The sequence below is a fragment of the Stegostoma tigrinum genome, chromosome 14, assembly GCF_030684315.1.
Source record: "Stegostoma tigrinum isolate sSteTig4 chromosome 14, sSteTig4.hap1, whole genome shotgun sequence".
NCBI classification, from domain to species: Eukaryota; Metazoa; Chordata; class Chondrichthyes; order Orectolobiformes; family Stegostomatidae; genus Stegostoma; species Stegostoma tigrinum.
Window position 1 is genome coordinate 67,891,162 of NC_081367.1, and position 14,664 is coordinate 67,905,825.

Genomic DNA, 14,664 nt, shown 5'->3' on the forward strand with positions numbered 1-14,664 from the left:
ATTCTCCCTACTAAGAGAGATCGTAATGATACCTGTCCTGGGAAAACATAAAAGAAATTATCATTTGTAGTGAGGGACTGAGCTCAAGATACCAGAGTAGAGAAGCAGGAGCTGAAATCTGAAGCATTGCGAACTAACAGTGGGAACAAAGTGCCAATTGGTCACAAAGAGCAAGCACATATTTTTGGCTTCTTATTTCCCATTTGCCTCTCAGCCACAATGCTATTGCACATATTTTTCTTAAATACTCGAATCACCACTGGCAATTCGATGGTTTGGACATGTCTTTTGGGGACAGCTCCGTACCACTTTACCTTAGCTATGGGGTAAGGCCAGCATGGAAACCAGAGGCTCCTGCTGTATTGCTGTAATATAGGGGTTGGATAGCTCAGTTAGCTGGATGCCTGGTTTGTGATACAGAATGATACCAACAGTGTGGGTTCAATTCCTGCAGCAGTTGAGGTTAACATGAGGGGCTGTCCTTCTCACACTTATCCAAGGTGTGGTGACCCAAGGCTTCAAACAGCAGCAGGCATCCCTCTTGAATATTCATTGTGCTCACTCACCATTGACATATGTGCAGTAACACTCGACACACGAGAGCAATCATTGAGCAATCAATGCCTTCAGATTCAGTGAAATGAATTGTGGCCAAAACTTATCAAAATCTAACTGATTCATATATTTGTGAATGCTTTGTGGTATGGGGCAAGTAGGCTGGATACTAATCTCAGTTGGGTTACCTGGCACTGATAGATCATAAAATCTCTACAGTGTGGAAACAGACCCTTTGGCCCAACAAGCCTGTACCGACCCTCTGAGCACCCCACCCCGACCCATCTCTCTATAACCCACCTAATCTACACATCCCTAGACACTTTGGGCAATTTAGCTTAGATAACCACCTAACCTGCACATTTTTAGACTGTGGGAGGAAACCGGAGCACACGGAGGAAACCCATGCAGACACAGGGAGAATGGGCAAACTCCACACAGACAGTCACCCGACAAGGAACCGAACCTCTGAGGCAGCAGCGCTACCCATTGAGCCAACGTACTGCAATTACACCTTACTTTGAGACACAAAGCAGTTACAATACTGAAACAGGCCATTCAGCCCATCTAGTGGTAGTGTTTGTGCTTCACCCAGGTCACCTTCCACCTCTCATTGTCCAACGCTACCGAGATAGATGCTATTCTTGTCTCCCCCATGTTCTTGTTTAGCAAAGATGCATTTAAGCAGAAACTATTTACCTCATCATCTCCTTGTGGTGGTGAGTGCGGATTTGGGAATCTCCGAACACTCCTTGCAGTTACACAAAGTGGGGCAATGCACTATCCCACTTAATCAGCTCACACGAGTGTGGGGTTTATCAGCTCAATGGATGGAATTGTCACCAGTGAGAAATTAGGGAGCACCTAACTTCTGTGCAAGAAACTTTTAAATTCAAAAATCTAAATTTAAAAGAAAAGGGATCTTGTTCTGGCAGGTGTTTTACACTGAAATGTTGCACATTAGAACACTCATTCGAAAGATCCAATTTCTCACGTCCATGAGGCTAGACTCTTCCCTAGTGCTACCCCTAGAAAAAGGATTCTGTGTTTCTCCAGGGTTTGATCCTAACATGTGTTTTGGAAACTGGGCCTGATTTTAACTCGATGTAAGTGGATGCATTTTGAACAAGTTATTATCGATATGCTGTTGTTAGGCTGAGTAATTATTATAACCAATCCGCACGCAATCAGGTCACACAGACAGCAAATGAATGAGAGAGACTGGGTAATAATAAAACCAAGGACTACAGGCGCTAGAAATCTGAAGCAGAAACAGAAGTTGCTGGTGAAACTCAGCAGATCTGGCACCATCTCTGCAGAGAAAGCAAGAGCCAACGTTTTGGGTCCAGAGACCCTTTCTTCGTCTATTTTTGACAGCTCTAATTGAAGGAGGAATGATGACCAGGACATCAAGACAACTCCTTGCTGTTTTTTCTCAGTAGTGTCAAAGCATTATTTGCATCCAATTCAACAAATAAGACAAACGAGTGACAATTCCTTTCCTCTAAAGAGAGAGTATGACCGATGGAATTGAGTTCTTGTGTTTGTGATGCTCTATCTGCAAATTTTCTGCAGCAAATGTCATATTTTAGCAGTCCTGGTGTGTAGAATAGTCTAATAAGGCGCATATCAGAAATCTAGGCCCAGGAGCAAAATATGGAGTTAGTTATGAAATATTTCACCACAGGCATGTTAGGCAGTGAACAGTCTCAGGTTGAGAAAAGTGTGGAAGATCTTATGGCAATATTCAAAGAATAATAGGGGATGAATTTCATGTTCTACGTAATATTTATTCTTCCACTGCTGCCACCACCAAAACAGGTATCTGGCCTCAGAGATATCACAGTGTGGAGCTGGAGGAACACAGCAGGCCAGGCAGCATTAGAGGAGCAGGAAAACTGATGTTTCAGGTCAGGACCCTTTTTCTGAAGAAGGTTCCTGACCCAAAACGTCAGCTTTCCTGTTCCTCTGATGCTGCCTAGCCTGCTGTGTTCCTCCAGCTCCACACTATGTTATGTCTGACTCCAGCATCTGCAGTTCTTGCTATCTCAGGTACCTGGCCTCGTTTGATATTTGTTAGATCTTGCTATGTTGGCTGCTGCATTTGCCAATGTAGTCATGATGACCATGATTCCGATTCATTGATTGTGAAGCACTCTGGATATTCTGAGAATGTGGAAGGTATGATCCAAATGCAGGTATTTTTCTGTCAATTGTGGCTCAGTAGTAGCTCTTTCTTCTCAGGGTCTGAGATTGTGCCTTTAATCTCAGTGCCCTATCCTTGATTATTAAACACCAGTGTGGTGCTCAGAGGTTCTGACCTTTGCACAAGACATCAAACTCAGACCTTGACTGCTGTCTCAAGTTTACACTACAGAATTCATTTGTTCACATGAAAGAAGTGGCACAGGGTTATTTTAAACAAGATTCAGAAAGTCTTTGTCCTGGCCAAAACTTATCCCGCAAACAAGGTGATGTGACCATTTACAATAAAACTTTGGAAATGCCTAACATGTCTGGCACTATCTGTGTGGTGTTGGACAGGGCTGGACAAAGTCAGAAGTCACACGATACCAGGTTAGAGTCCAACAGGGTTTATTTGAAATCACAACCGCTCCACCCGACAAAGGGGCAGTGCTTTGAAAGCTTGTGATTTCAAATAAAACTGTTGGACTATAACCTGGTGACTTCTGACCTTGACCGTCTGTGTGGAGAATCTTTGACATTTCAGGTCAATGACCAGACCTGTTGTAATGAAAGGTGGCTGAAGGGTTAATTCTGTTTCTTGTTCCTCAGAAATTGATAGACCTGCTGATTATTTGAGTACTGCGTTTTGTATTTATTTCCCATTTCCAGCATCTGCAGCTTTTATATTAACAATATGATCATTTATCTCCTTGCTTTTGTGTGAGCTTTGTGTGTGCAAATTGGCTGCTGCATTCCCTGAAGTGATTGCACTGCAAAAGTGCTTTTGGATCACTTACAGTCATGAAGATTGCTGTATAAATCAATTAAGCTCTTGTCATCTCAATGACCTCTACACCTATGCACACAGTACACGATTCCAGCAGAGAATCATAGAACATCTAAGCGTCTCTTTCTTCAACAAATCTGTTGTGAAATGGCCAGTAAAATAGGATGGCAATGGGCTTGTTTGAGAGGAGAGATCCTTCGTGATTCTAATGGTCAGCGTTGGGCAGACAAGTGTGGACCAGTTAGCTAAAGCCAGCAAATCTATAAGCTCAGAGAAAGTAACAACTGCTGATGCTATAGTCAGTGTGGAGCTGGAGAAACACAGCACGCCAGGCAGCATCAGAGGAGCAGGAAAGTTGACGGTAAACAGCAGCTGCTAGATGTGCCTGCATGTTGCAATATTGTAACCCCTACTGGGGATAGGTGGAGAGGGTGGGGAGTTGGTGGAATGGATAGAGGAGTGTGGGCGATGGGTTAAAACATGACTGATTAAAGAAAGGAGAGAGCACCATTTCGGATCTTTGCTGCTGTCCTCAGAAAATGCTGATGAAAGGGGTTTCACTGTGACAGCAGGAAGCAGAGCTCAGGCTTGCGAGAGGGACTATTTTATATTCGTTTTCCACATTGAGCTCCTTGGTTGAAGCATGAGCAGGCCTTAAACAACAGCTGTCCATTTCAAGCCCACCGAGTCCCACAGCTCTAGAATACACCTCCTCCCACCCACCCTCCTGCAAAAATTCCATCCCCTATTCCCAATTCCTCCACCTCCGCTGCATCTGCTCCCAGGATGAGGCATTCCACTCCCGCGCATCCCAGATGTCCCAGTTCTTCAAGGACCGCAACTTTCCCCCCACAGTGGTTGAGAACTCCCTTGACTGTGTCTCCCGCATTTCCCGCAACACACCCCTCACACCCTGCCCCCGCCACAACCGCCCACAGAATATCCCCCTCGTTCTCACACACCACCCCACCAACCTTCGGATACAACGCATCATCCTCTGACACTTCCGCCATCTACAATCCGACCCCACCACCCAAGACATTTTTCCATCCCCACCCTTGTCTGCTTTCCGGAGAGACCACTCTCTCCGTGACTCCCTTGTTCGCTCCACACTGCCCTCCAACCCCACCACACCCGGCACCTTCCCCTGCAACCGCAGGAAGTGCTACACCTGCCCCCACACCTCCTCCCTCACCCCTATCCCAGGCCCCAATATGACTTTCCATATTAAGCAGAGGTTCACCTGCACATCTGCCAATGTGGTATACTGTATCCATTGTACCCGGTGTGGCTTCCTCTACATTGGGGAAACCAAGCGGAGGCTTGGGGACCGCTTTGCAGAACACCTCCGCTCGGTTCGCAATAAACAACTGCACCTCCCAGTCGCAAACCATTTCCACTCCCCCTCCCATTCTTTAGATGACATGTCCATCATGGGCCTCCTGCAGTGCCACAATGATGCCACCCGAAGGTTGCAGGAACAGCAACTCATATTCCGCTTGGGAACCCTGCAGCCCAATGGTATCAATGTGGACTTCACAAGCTTCAAAATTTCCCCTTCCCCCACCGCATCCCAAAACCAGCCCAGTTCGTCCCCTCCCCCGACTGCATCACACAACCAGCCCAGCTCATCCCCTCCCCCCACTGCATCCCAAAACCAGCCCAGCCTGTCTCCGCCTCCCTAACCTGTTCTTCCTCTCACCCATCCCTTCCTCCCACCCCAAGCCGCACCTCCATTTCCTACCTACTAACCTCATCCCACCTCCTTGATCTGTCCGTCTTCCCTGGACTGACCTATCCCCTCCCTACCTCCTCACCTATACTCTCCTCTCCACCTATCTTCTTTTCTCTCCATCTTCGGTCCGCCTCCCCCTCTCTCCCTATTTATTCCAGAACCCTCTCCCCATCCCCCTCTCTGATGAAGGGTCTAGGCCCGAAACGTCAGCTTTTGTGCTCCTGAGATGCTGCTTGGCCTGCTGTGTTCATCCAGCCTCACATTTTATTATCTTGGATTCTCCAGCATCTGCAGTTCCCATTATCTCATCTACCCCTTCGTCCTGTTCCTGTGTAATCCCAAGTGGGATACAGCTGCATGGACGTGGGAACTAATTCCCGCAGAACTCTCGGAAGTAATCCAGCTTTCTTTCTGAAGAGCCAAGGAACTGGTGAGCTGTTCCCCTTCCAACACGTTCAAGTGTTTAAAGTGGGTTGAAAAATACATTTCTTAAAAAAAATTGTGATTACAATTAGTTCATTCAATGCCTCAGCAATCACAGATTTTACAGGTAGCAGCCTTCCTACTTCCTTTTCCATCGGGCACCTCTTTGTGTCAACTGTCTCAAAGTGTAATTATTAGCATCACAGTCCCTGTATCACTTTCATCAATCTTGCACAAACTGCATGCAATTCTCGATGTTATATAGGGAGTGTCACTTTTTGGGGTGGCTGCGAAAGATGACACAGTGAACATTGACTTGAGTTACGTGAACTGCTTTCAATCCAGTTTACGGATCTCTGGTGACATACATGGCATGTAACTGACATAGCATGCCACAGACACAGAGATGCTAATTCATCCCTCCCGATGTGGAAAATATCCAATCCTAAATCGATAAAAACAGCAGAAATAAACTGGAAAGTTCAAATCGGAACCGAAAGTACCGGTAACACAAAGAACGTCAGTCACAAGAACAAACTTGTCTTTACCAAGATAGACAAATATATGAACAAGGAACAAGAGTCGGCCACTCGGCCCCGTCAAGTCTGCTACCCCATTTAATAAGACTCTGGTTTGATTTTAATCTCATCTCTACATTCCTGCATATTCCCAATAATCTTTCATCCCCTTTATCAAGATCTATCTCCCTCTGTTTTAAAAATATATACAGATGTTGCATCCACTGCCTTTTGAGGAACTCAAAAAACTCACAATTCTTGAGAGAGAAAAAATGTTTTCTTCTCTCTGCCTTAAATGAGAGAGTTGGAGGAACTCAGCAGGTCTGGCAGCATCTGTGGAGAGAGAAAAACAGAGCTAATGTCAGGAGCCCAAAATGACTGTTCTTTGGAAATTTGGCAATCACCTTCTGCCATACCAAGGCATGCCCATGTGCCTTACAGCTAAAGTACACTTGAGCGGGTCACTTTGGAATGTAGGTAGCCATTTTTAAACATGGCTGTGTTTGTCCTGACTTGGAGGGAAGCTGGTGAGAAATTCAGCAAATCAAATGTGAAAGTAAAGAAACTGCAAATGCAGAGAATCCGAAAGAAAATCATAAATATGCAGCCAGTCTGTCTGCCTCCATGATGGGAATGGACTGGTTAATGTTATGGATATAGCCTGCTGTGTGCAGAGATTTTTTTCTTCTATTTACTTATGAGCTCTGGGCATTGCTGGCTGGGCCGGTATTTATTGACCGTCCTTAGTTGCCCTGTGGAGGGTAGTGGTGAGGTGAGCGGCCATCTTGAACTGCTGCAACCCACGTTCTGACTGGTAGATCCACAATGCCCACCCTTCCTGGATTCTAAAGGTTAATCTTTAGGATATGGCAGAAAACATCCCAGAGAAACAATAGAGAAGGGGTGTTAAATAAAGTCTTTTTTAATGTCAGATTATTTTTAGAGTAATGGCTGTGAATGTTCTCATAATTGGTGGGTGGGAAATGGCTGTTTGCATAGGCACTTGGACAATGGGTGATCATGTGAAGTGATTGCCAGGAACAGTCTGCACAGCCTTGGCAAGCGCAGACCCATAATTGAAACATTTTAGCTTGTCTTTCTAATCTTTACGTAAAAACAACCTCCTCTGTATTTGCGATAATGGGAACTGCAGATGCTGGAGAATTCCAAGATAATAAAATGTGAGGCTGGATGAACACAGCAGGCCAAGCAGCATCTCAGGTGTGTTCATCCAGCCTCACATTTTATGCTCTGTATTTGCGCCAACTTCTGTCCTGGGCTGGAACATAGAACATAGAACAATACAGCGCAGAACAGGCCCCTCGGCCCTCAATGTTGCGCCGACCTGTGAGCTCATCTAAGCCCATTCCCCTACACTATCTAAAAGGGGAAAGAAATTGCCCGAAACTAATAGGCACTCAGATCCCTCCAAAACCTGACTGCATTATTGGGAGGCCTTGGCCTAGTTGCATTCATAGAATCACAGTATCCCTACAGTGTGGAAAGAGGCAATGGTCTGGTGCTATTATTCCTGGACTGTTAATCCAGGGACCTAGATAATGTTTTGGGGACCTGGGTTCAAATCCCACCATGGCAGATGGTGGAGTTTGAATTCAATAAAATATCTGGAATTGAGAATCTAGTGATGACCATGAATCCATTGTTGATTGTCAGGAAAAGCAGAGATGGGTTATAAATGCTGCCTAGCCAGTAACATCATCATCCTGTGAATGAATAATGGGAGATAAACATTCGGCCCATTGTGACTGCATTGACCGGACCATCCAAAGATCATCTACACTATTCCTACAACCCTGCATTTACTTTTGCTGATCCACCTAACCTGCACATCCCTGGACACAACAGACAATTGACCATGGCCAATCCAACAAATCTGGACATCTTTGGCTTGTGGGAGGAAACCAGACCACTCGGAGGAAACTCGCACAGATGCGGGTGAACATGCAAATTCTAAACAGACAGTCATTCGAGGCTGGAATTGAACCCGGGTCCCTGGTTCTATGGGGCAGCAGTGCTAATCACTGAGCTCCCATGCCGCATTATCGCTAGGCTATTTAGTTTGAAACCCAGATAATGTTCCGGGGACCTGGACTGTCATGTCAAATCTGGGAAAAAGCTGGAAAGAAGAGCCCAGCAGTGACCATGAAACCATGGTCGATTGTCAGGAAATGCCCATCTATTTCTCTGATGTCCTCTAGGGAAGGAAACTGCCATCCTTACCTGGTCTAACCTACACAAGACTCCAGTCCCACAGCAATGTGGTTGAATTTTAACTGCCCCCTAGGCGATTAAGGTTGGGCAATAAATGCTATCCCTGCCAGTTACGCGCACATCCTGTGAATGATTAAAAAAAAATCACTTCTGTTGCGTTGAACAGACAGCTGAATCCCACCATCAGTTTTCTAATCAGGTGCAAAGTTTAATATCGGTCCCCATACTACCTGAGGCATAGTCACAGGATACTAATACTGAATGGCAAAGAGATAAGGGAACATCATACAAGATTAGAAACTCTACGATTAAAAGTGTTTGTTGGCAGTGTAACTTTGAGATGCTATGCATGTGCGTGCGTTTGTCTGTCCATTTCAAGGCATGTCATCTATGTTGTTTTTTAAGCTGTCTGACTGAGACAAGTGCAGCTTGTTCTTATGTAGAGGGGCATTCTATTTTCTTTAGGGAAAGCACTTGGTTACGGCCTTTGTGTTTCTTTCAGGAGAAGGCACTGTACAATCAGATTCCCAATCAGATTCCAATTGAATCAGATAACATCTCCACAGCCCAGAATGCAGTCTCTACACCGACCATGACACAAGAGATGCATGCCATTACAAACAATGGCTCCGATCCTTTCCTCAGCAGGTAAGCTTTCTTTCAACTTACGCGGAAGGAGTTCCTGAATTGGCCGGCAGCTTGCTTTTGTTTCAGAGACTTTGATTTAGTGCCATGTTAATAACAGCGTTTCCTTTCTCCGTCACCTCCCCACCCACCCTACCACCATCACCGCCATTCCATGCTGGCTTTCATACACAGTGGACCATATCACTCACGGCAGGCAAGTGCAGACAGTGGTTTAGGATTAGGAAGAACACCTGAAGACTTTCTGGGTCATGTGGAAGAAATGGATACAGGTGAATTCAGCCTCATTGTCTTTTTATTTTTCTTGTATAATACTGAACTTTGCAGATCTATGATGGATTAATACCACTGATCCCTGATCGTGTATTTGGATTAAGATTTGGTTTAAGGTTTAACATTTAGAAATTCCCATAATGTATGAATCTAACTCCAAGCAATTTGATGTAAGCTCGAAGAGAAGTCCCTCTAACATAAGCTGAATATCTCTATTTGCGATGGTTACATTGAATTTAGCTTGGTACTTATAAATCCAAAGCTTGCACCCGAATCCTTATCATTTTTAATGATTTAACTCATTAAAAGTCTATACAATGGGAAATGTTGTGTAAGAGATCTGTGAAAGTCAGTGGTAAGTAGGTTGGCCTAAAGTCATTTTCTGTTATGGAAGTGCATGGGGATTAGTTTTTAATTGGTTGGATGTTCTGGTTTACACACCTTTCAAATTGGGAAGACCACTTATTATCGAATCATTGGACAAGTTAGAGGCTTGAAAGAAGTGAATCTTTTGCGCCAGCCTCAGGATACGCCAACATGCCCCACAACAAATCTGTGGAATTCCCTATCCAGTGAAGCATTTGGGGCTACCCCAGTGAATGCTTTTAAGGCAAAGATTGATAGATTTTTGAACAGTGAAGGAATTAAGAGTAAAGATGAGCGAATGGGTAAGTGGAGCTGAGTCCATGAAAAGATCAACCATGATCTTATTGACTGGCAGAACTTTCTAGATGAGCCAAATGGCCTACTCCTGCTCCTAGATCTTATGTTACATCGACTCGGGTCTTTGGTAGAAGTTTGCTGTTTCATAAGGTGGACTTGTTTGGGTTGTCATGGTTGTTTGGGTTGGGTTGTCATGCCACTGTTTGATGCGTTAGATTTTGATGGAGCTCCATCTAAGCTCTTTCCTTTGTCTGCAGGAGACATGGGGCAGACCACTATGACAGCAAATCAGCCCAGTCGCTTCCCCGATTTCCTGGACTCCCTGCCTGGAACCAATGTGGATCTCGGGACTCTGGAAGGCGAGGATCTGATGCCAAGCCTGCAGGAGCCCTTCGGGTCAGACATCTTGCCCGATGTGGAGTCTAGCCTCAATCCGAAAGAGACTTTCCTCACTTGGTTGTAAGCACTCGAGGAAGAAGGAAGGAAAGAAAGAAAACAAAAATAAAAATCGAGACAAAAGTTACCTTTTCTGCTTGGATCAGAGGCAGATTGCCTCAAGTAGCGCTTTTTTGTTTGCCTGATGACTCTTATGCTCCCCTGACACCCCAAAGTGGTATATGCTTGTCATTTAAGTAAAGAAAAGATGGCTAGCAGAACTTTATATGAACTATATTCTTGAACTATTTCAATTTCTTTGACCTTCCATGTATTCATGGGGTTAGCCGCTAGTAGAAGATCAAAGATTTCACTGCTTATCCTATTTTGCATGGCAAATTGGATGATTTCTTGGTCCATTATTATTAATATTATATTCTTAGCAGCCAAATGAAAGATGAAAATGAACCAAAGAGACTGGCCACTCGTGTTTATTTGTGTGTGTAATAGCACATGACTGGAGTCTGTTTGGTTCAAATTTGAAAGCAACACATTGGGGAAGGTGAGGCTAAAGGGGGGGGGATGTTGTTAATCAAATAGTTGTGGTGACATTTTATCAGCAAAATGGGAGTGATACCAAACACTTACCGGCTATTTAATACAAACAGAGCTTTAAAATTTGTTTGTACTGTTCTATATCAAAAAGAAAAATGTACAAAGAATGTCCAGGCTTGGAGTTTTGTCACCGTGGCAATGATTAGTCGCCATTTGCACATAGGGGAGCTATTGTACTCTTAGTGGCTCGTGCTGCAGTTCTGTATTACTCAATTACATGCTATTACTTAATTCTCAAGGCCTAGGTGCCCATATTGGCAGCAAAGGCAGATGCAGGTCTGCCACATTCCCATCGCATTCCTTTCTCTGCTAAATTTAACAGAATTGCTAAACCATTTAAAGCAAACAGCTTTTAGTGACTCTGTCCAAATAGTGGTCAGGGGAACGTGTAATGGGTCCCTGAATACCATCACAGCCGTTAGCTTCTAAACTCGTATCTTTCAAAGGCTTCGAGATTATAACGTAGATAAATATATAACTGTATACCCTCATAGTTTGATATGTTACAATGTTATGTTCTGTAAAAATAGATTTTGCAAACGAAAAAAAACTACCACATTTTTATTGAGTGGCTACTTAGTTCTTTTTTTAAAAAAAACCTTTTTTTAATTATTATCATATTGAAACTTGGATTTTAGATTTTTATCAAGACAAGTACTCAAATTGTTATACTTTAAAAAGGAAGGGACAATATCCTTTCTTTTCTGTTGGTAATCAGGTGAGAATTTGGAGTAATGGAAGTCGTAAGGTTGCAATGGATTGGGGTGGGTCAAGTTCAGGGTGGAATGAGTTGTCTTGTGCAAGGTAGGAGTGGAAAGGGAATGTTGCAAAATGCTGTACTGAAGGGCCATAGAAGGATGCCCCCACTGTAACATAGTGCTTGATGGACAGTACACAAGAAGCTGCCAGATTCCACTTGATGAACAAGTAACTCCTTTCCCACAGGGAGAGACAGCACCATGTGCAATTCACAGAGATGGCAGGGGGAGAGGAATGCTGACACGAAAGTAAATGAAATTTCGGCAAACATTAATCAATGATTGAAATATTAAAAGGTGAGGTTACACATGATAGTGCAGCCTGTGCTCCATAAGTGTGGCAAGTAGCAGTGCTGGATGGGCGGAATGACATTAAATGTCTGTGACCATTTTGTTGGCTGCTCTTTCTCAGGTGGGGCTTCCAGCATTCAGATTCGGTGCCAGCTTTGGGTCTGGAGTTTACAGGCACCATCTGGAACACCCCTCACCCATCATCCCTTCACTTAGACAAACAAATCACATTGATGAGCAGTTTCAGAAAGGTTTTGGTAATAGGAAAAGTAGAACAGATGTTGATGCAGAATTGGATGAGAAATGATGAGCTTCATTTCCCCACAAGCCTCAATACTTAGTTCCAGTTCATTCTTGAGGCTTGTACATGGGTTTGACTCCCTGGAACAGCCAGCACTCTGTGAATAAATGAGATATATAAGCATACAATGTTTCCTGATGTGTGAAGGGTCATTGGGTGACCGAGTGCTTGTCCCTGCTGAAATATCATATCGCGCACTTGCCGTTTGCTCAAGATTCTGATTGTGTGTGTTTTTAGAAAGTGGAGAGAGTGCTGTGTGTCAGGAGCCCAATACAGTAGTGAAGGCTTTGAGTCATAGAGCAAGGAGCAAAAGCAGCGGCTACTGGTAAAAGTAATACTGATGGTAAGCGGTCTACTCTGGACACTCATTTCATTCCACCTGGTAGAAGTCAGATAGTGGTGCATGGCCTGAAAGTGTGTAAAAATAATTCAGAATAAGCAAACTCTCCTCATTTCTTTAATATCATTTTTAATTTATCAATGTCCTTCAGAGTTGGGGAGGCCTCTCCTTGTGGAATTGGCACCGGCCTGGTTTTGTTGATTTTCAAAGCTCAGAATCTTAATGTGAGTTGAATGAATTGCACTTTTAGCCCTTATTCATTGAGCATTTTCCATTTTGGCCAGAATTCACACAAACCCACTGACTTTTTCTGGCACCTTCACCAAACCCTTTGCTCATGCTATAGCAATACCATTGCATACTCAAACACGGGCCGTGAGGGGGGTCTTTGTAATAGTTACTCAGAGACTGATTTCAGAGGGAGTGGTGTCAACAACAAAAACAGAAGTTGCTGGAAAAGCTCAGCAGGTCTGGCAGCGTCTGTGAAGAGAAAATCAAAGTTAACTTTTCGGTTCTGGTGACCCTTCCTCAGACGGACTGGTGTCACTTGAAGTAGCCCTTGCCTGCAAAATCTGCCTTGACCTCCTGACTTCTGGTAGCCGGTCAAGCGAATTGTCATTTATCCAAAAGATTTGTCTGCAGTGACCATGACTTCACACCTAGTTTAGTGAATGGAGTGCGATATTTATCACAGACGTTAGTGTACAGCCAAAATTGTTGCACCGTCTATATGGATAATGAGGAACTGCATGGAGTGGTAGATTTGGAAAATAGGAATGCACAAGGGAACAGATGAGGAAGCTGGAATAATAACAGCATTTTAAATATTGGAGGACCTGCAGAAGAAGTACGGCTTGAATGCCATTCAGGCAAGATTTTCTTGCATGGAGGCATTCAAACCTGTGTGAACCTTTTCAGCTTTGTGGAATAATTACTTAAAACGTGTTACTTCTAGTACAGTATGAACCTTTCCATAGATAGCTTGATCTATTCATACAGTGTGAAAGTGTATCATGTATGTGTCCTTATGTTTTGAATCTGGGTTATTTTGTACTGAAATGTATGGAGCATTGCATATAGCAGGGTATGCATACAGATTGTATGTAAACAGATCTGGTTTAAATCCTTGAAGTCTTGTACAACAAGCTTTAAAAAAAAATAAATATAATTGGATTTTAACTTCTATGATTGTCTTGTTCTTATTTTTGCTGCTCTGGGTGAAAATCTTCCTTTCAAGACCATGATTTTGCCCCATTGTCACCTTCTCTAACTCTGGTCATGTCTTAAAGATACCAAGAACTGCAGATACTGGAGTCAGAGATAACACCGTGTGGAGCTGGAGGAACACAGCAGGACTGGTGAAAGGCGTAAACCTGAAACAATGACTTTCCTGCTCCTCTAATGCTGCCTGACCTGCTATGTTCCTCCAGCTCCACACTGTATTGACTCTGATCATGTTTTAGCCTCTGAGCCAGTATGTTTTGTCCGTGCTAAGTCATAAGATGATGCGGTAGATAAACCTGTGGAGATTTGAGTGCAAAATTAACTACAAAGGAAATGCTACACAGTCAGACATGTCATCTTTCAGATAAAATGTCAAATAGAGGATCCTTCCCCTTTCCGCTGAACGTACAGTATTGCGTGGCGCAATTTATAAGATGGATAGGGGAATCCTGACCAATATTTTTCTTGGGCTGTGGGAGACCAAGACTAGAGGGCATCGGTCTAAGGTGAGAAGAAAAAGATTTAAAAGGGTCATAAGGGGCAGCCTTTTCACACAGAGGGTGTTGTGTGAATGGAATGAGCTGCCAGAGGATATGGTGGAGGCTGGTACAATTACAACATTTAAAAGGCATCTGGGTGGGCACATGAATAGGAAAGGTTTGGCGGGATATGGGCGAAATAGTGGTAAATGGGACTAGATTAATTTAGGATATCTGGTTGGCATGGACGATTGGACCTCAGG

General features: G+C 43.9%; 1 protein-coding gene across 2 annotated transcripts in view; it reads left to right on the forward strand.

Annotated features, from left to right (window-relative positions):
* The window catches only part of wwtr1 (WW domain containing transcription regulator 1), a 175,844-nt gene extending 161,963 nt beyond the window's left edge, over positions 1-13,881 (forward strand). For both annotated transcript variants that reach the window (XM_048542168.2, XM_048542169.2), the window contains 3 exons: positions 8,940-9,085; positions 9,257-9,354; positions 10,276-13,881. In XM_048542168.2, the coding sequence (XP_048398125.1) occupies positions 8,940-9,085; positions 9,257-9,354; positions 10,276-10,481 (450 nt within the window). In that variant the 3' untranslated portion in view covers positions 10,482-13,881. The remainder of the gene's footprint in view (positions 1-8,939; positions 9,086-9,256; positions 9,355-10,275) is intronic.
* Positions 13,882-14,664: the final 783 nt, after the last annotated feature.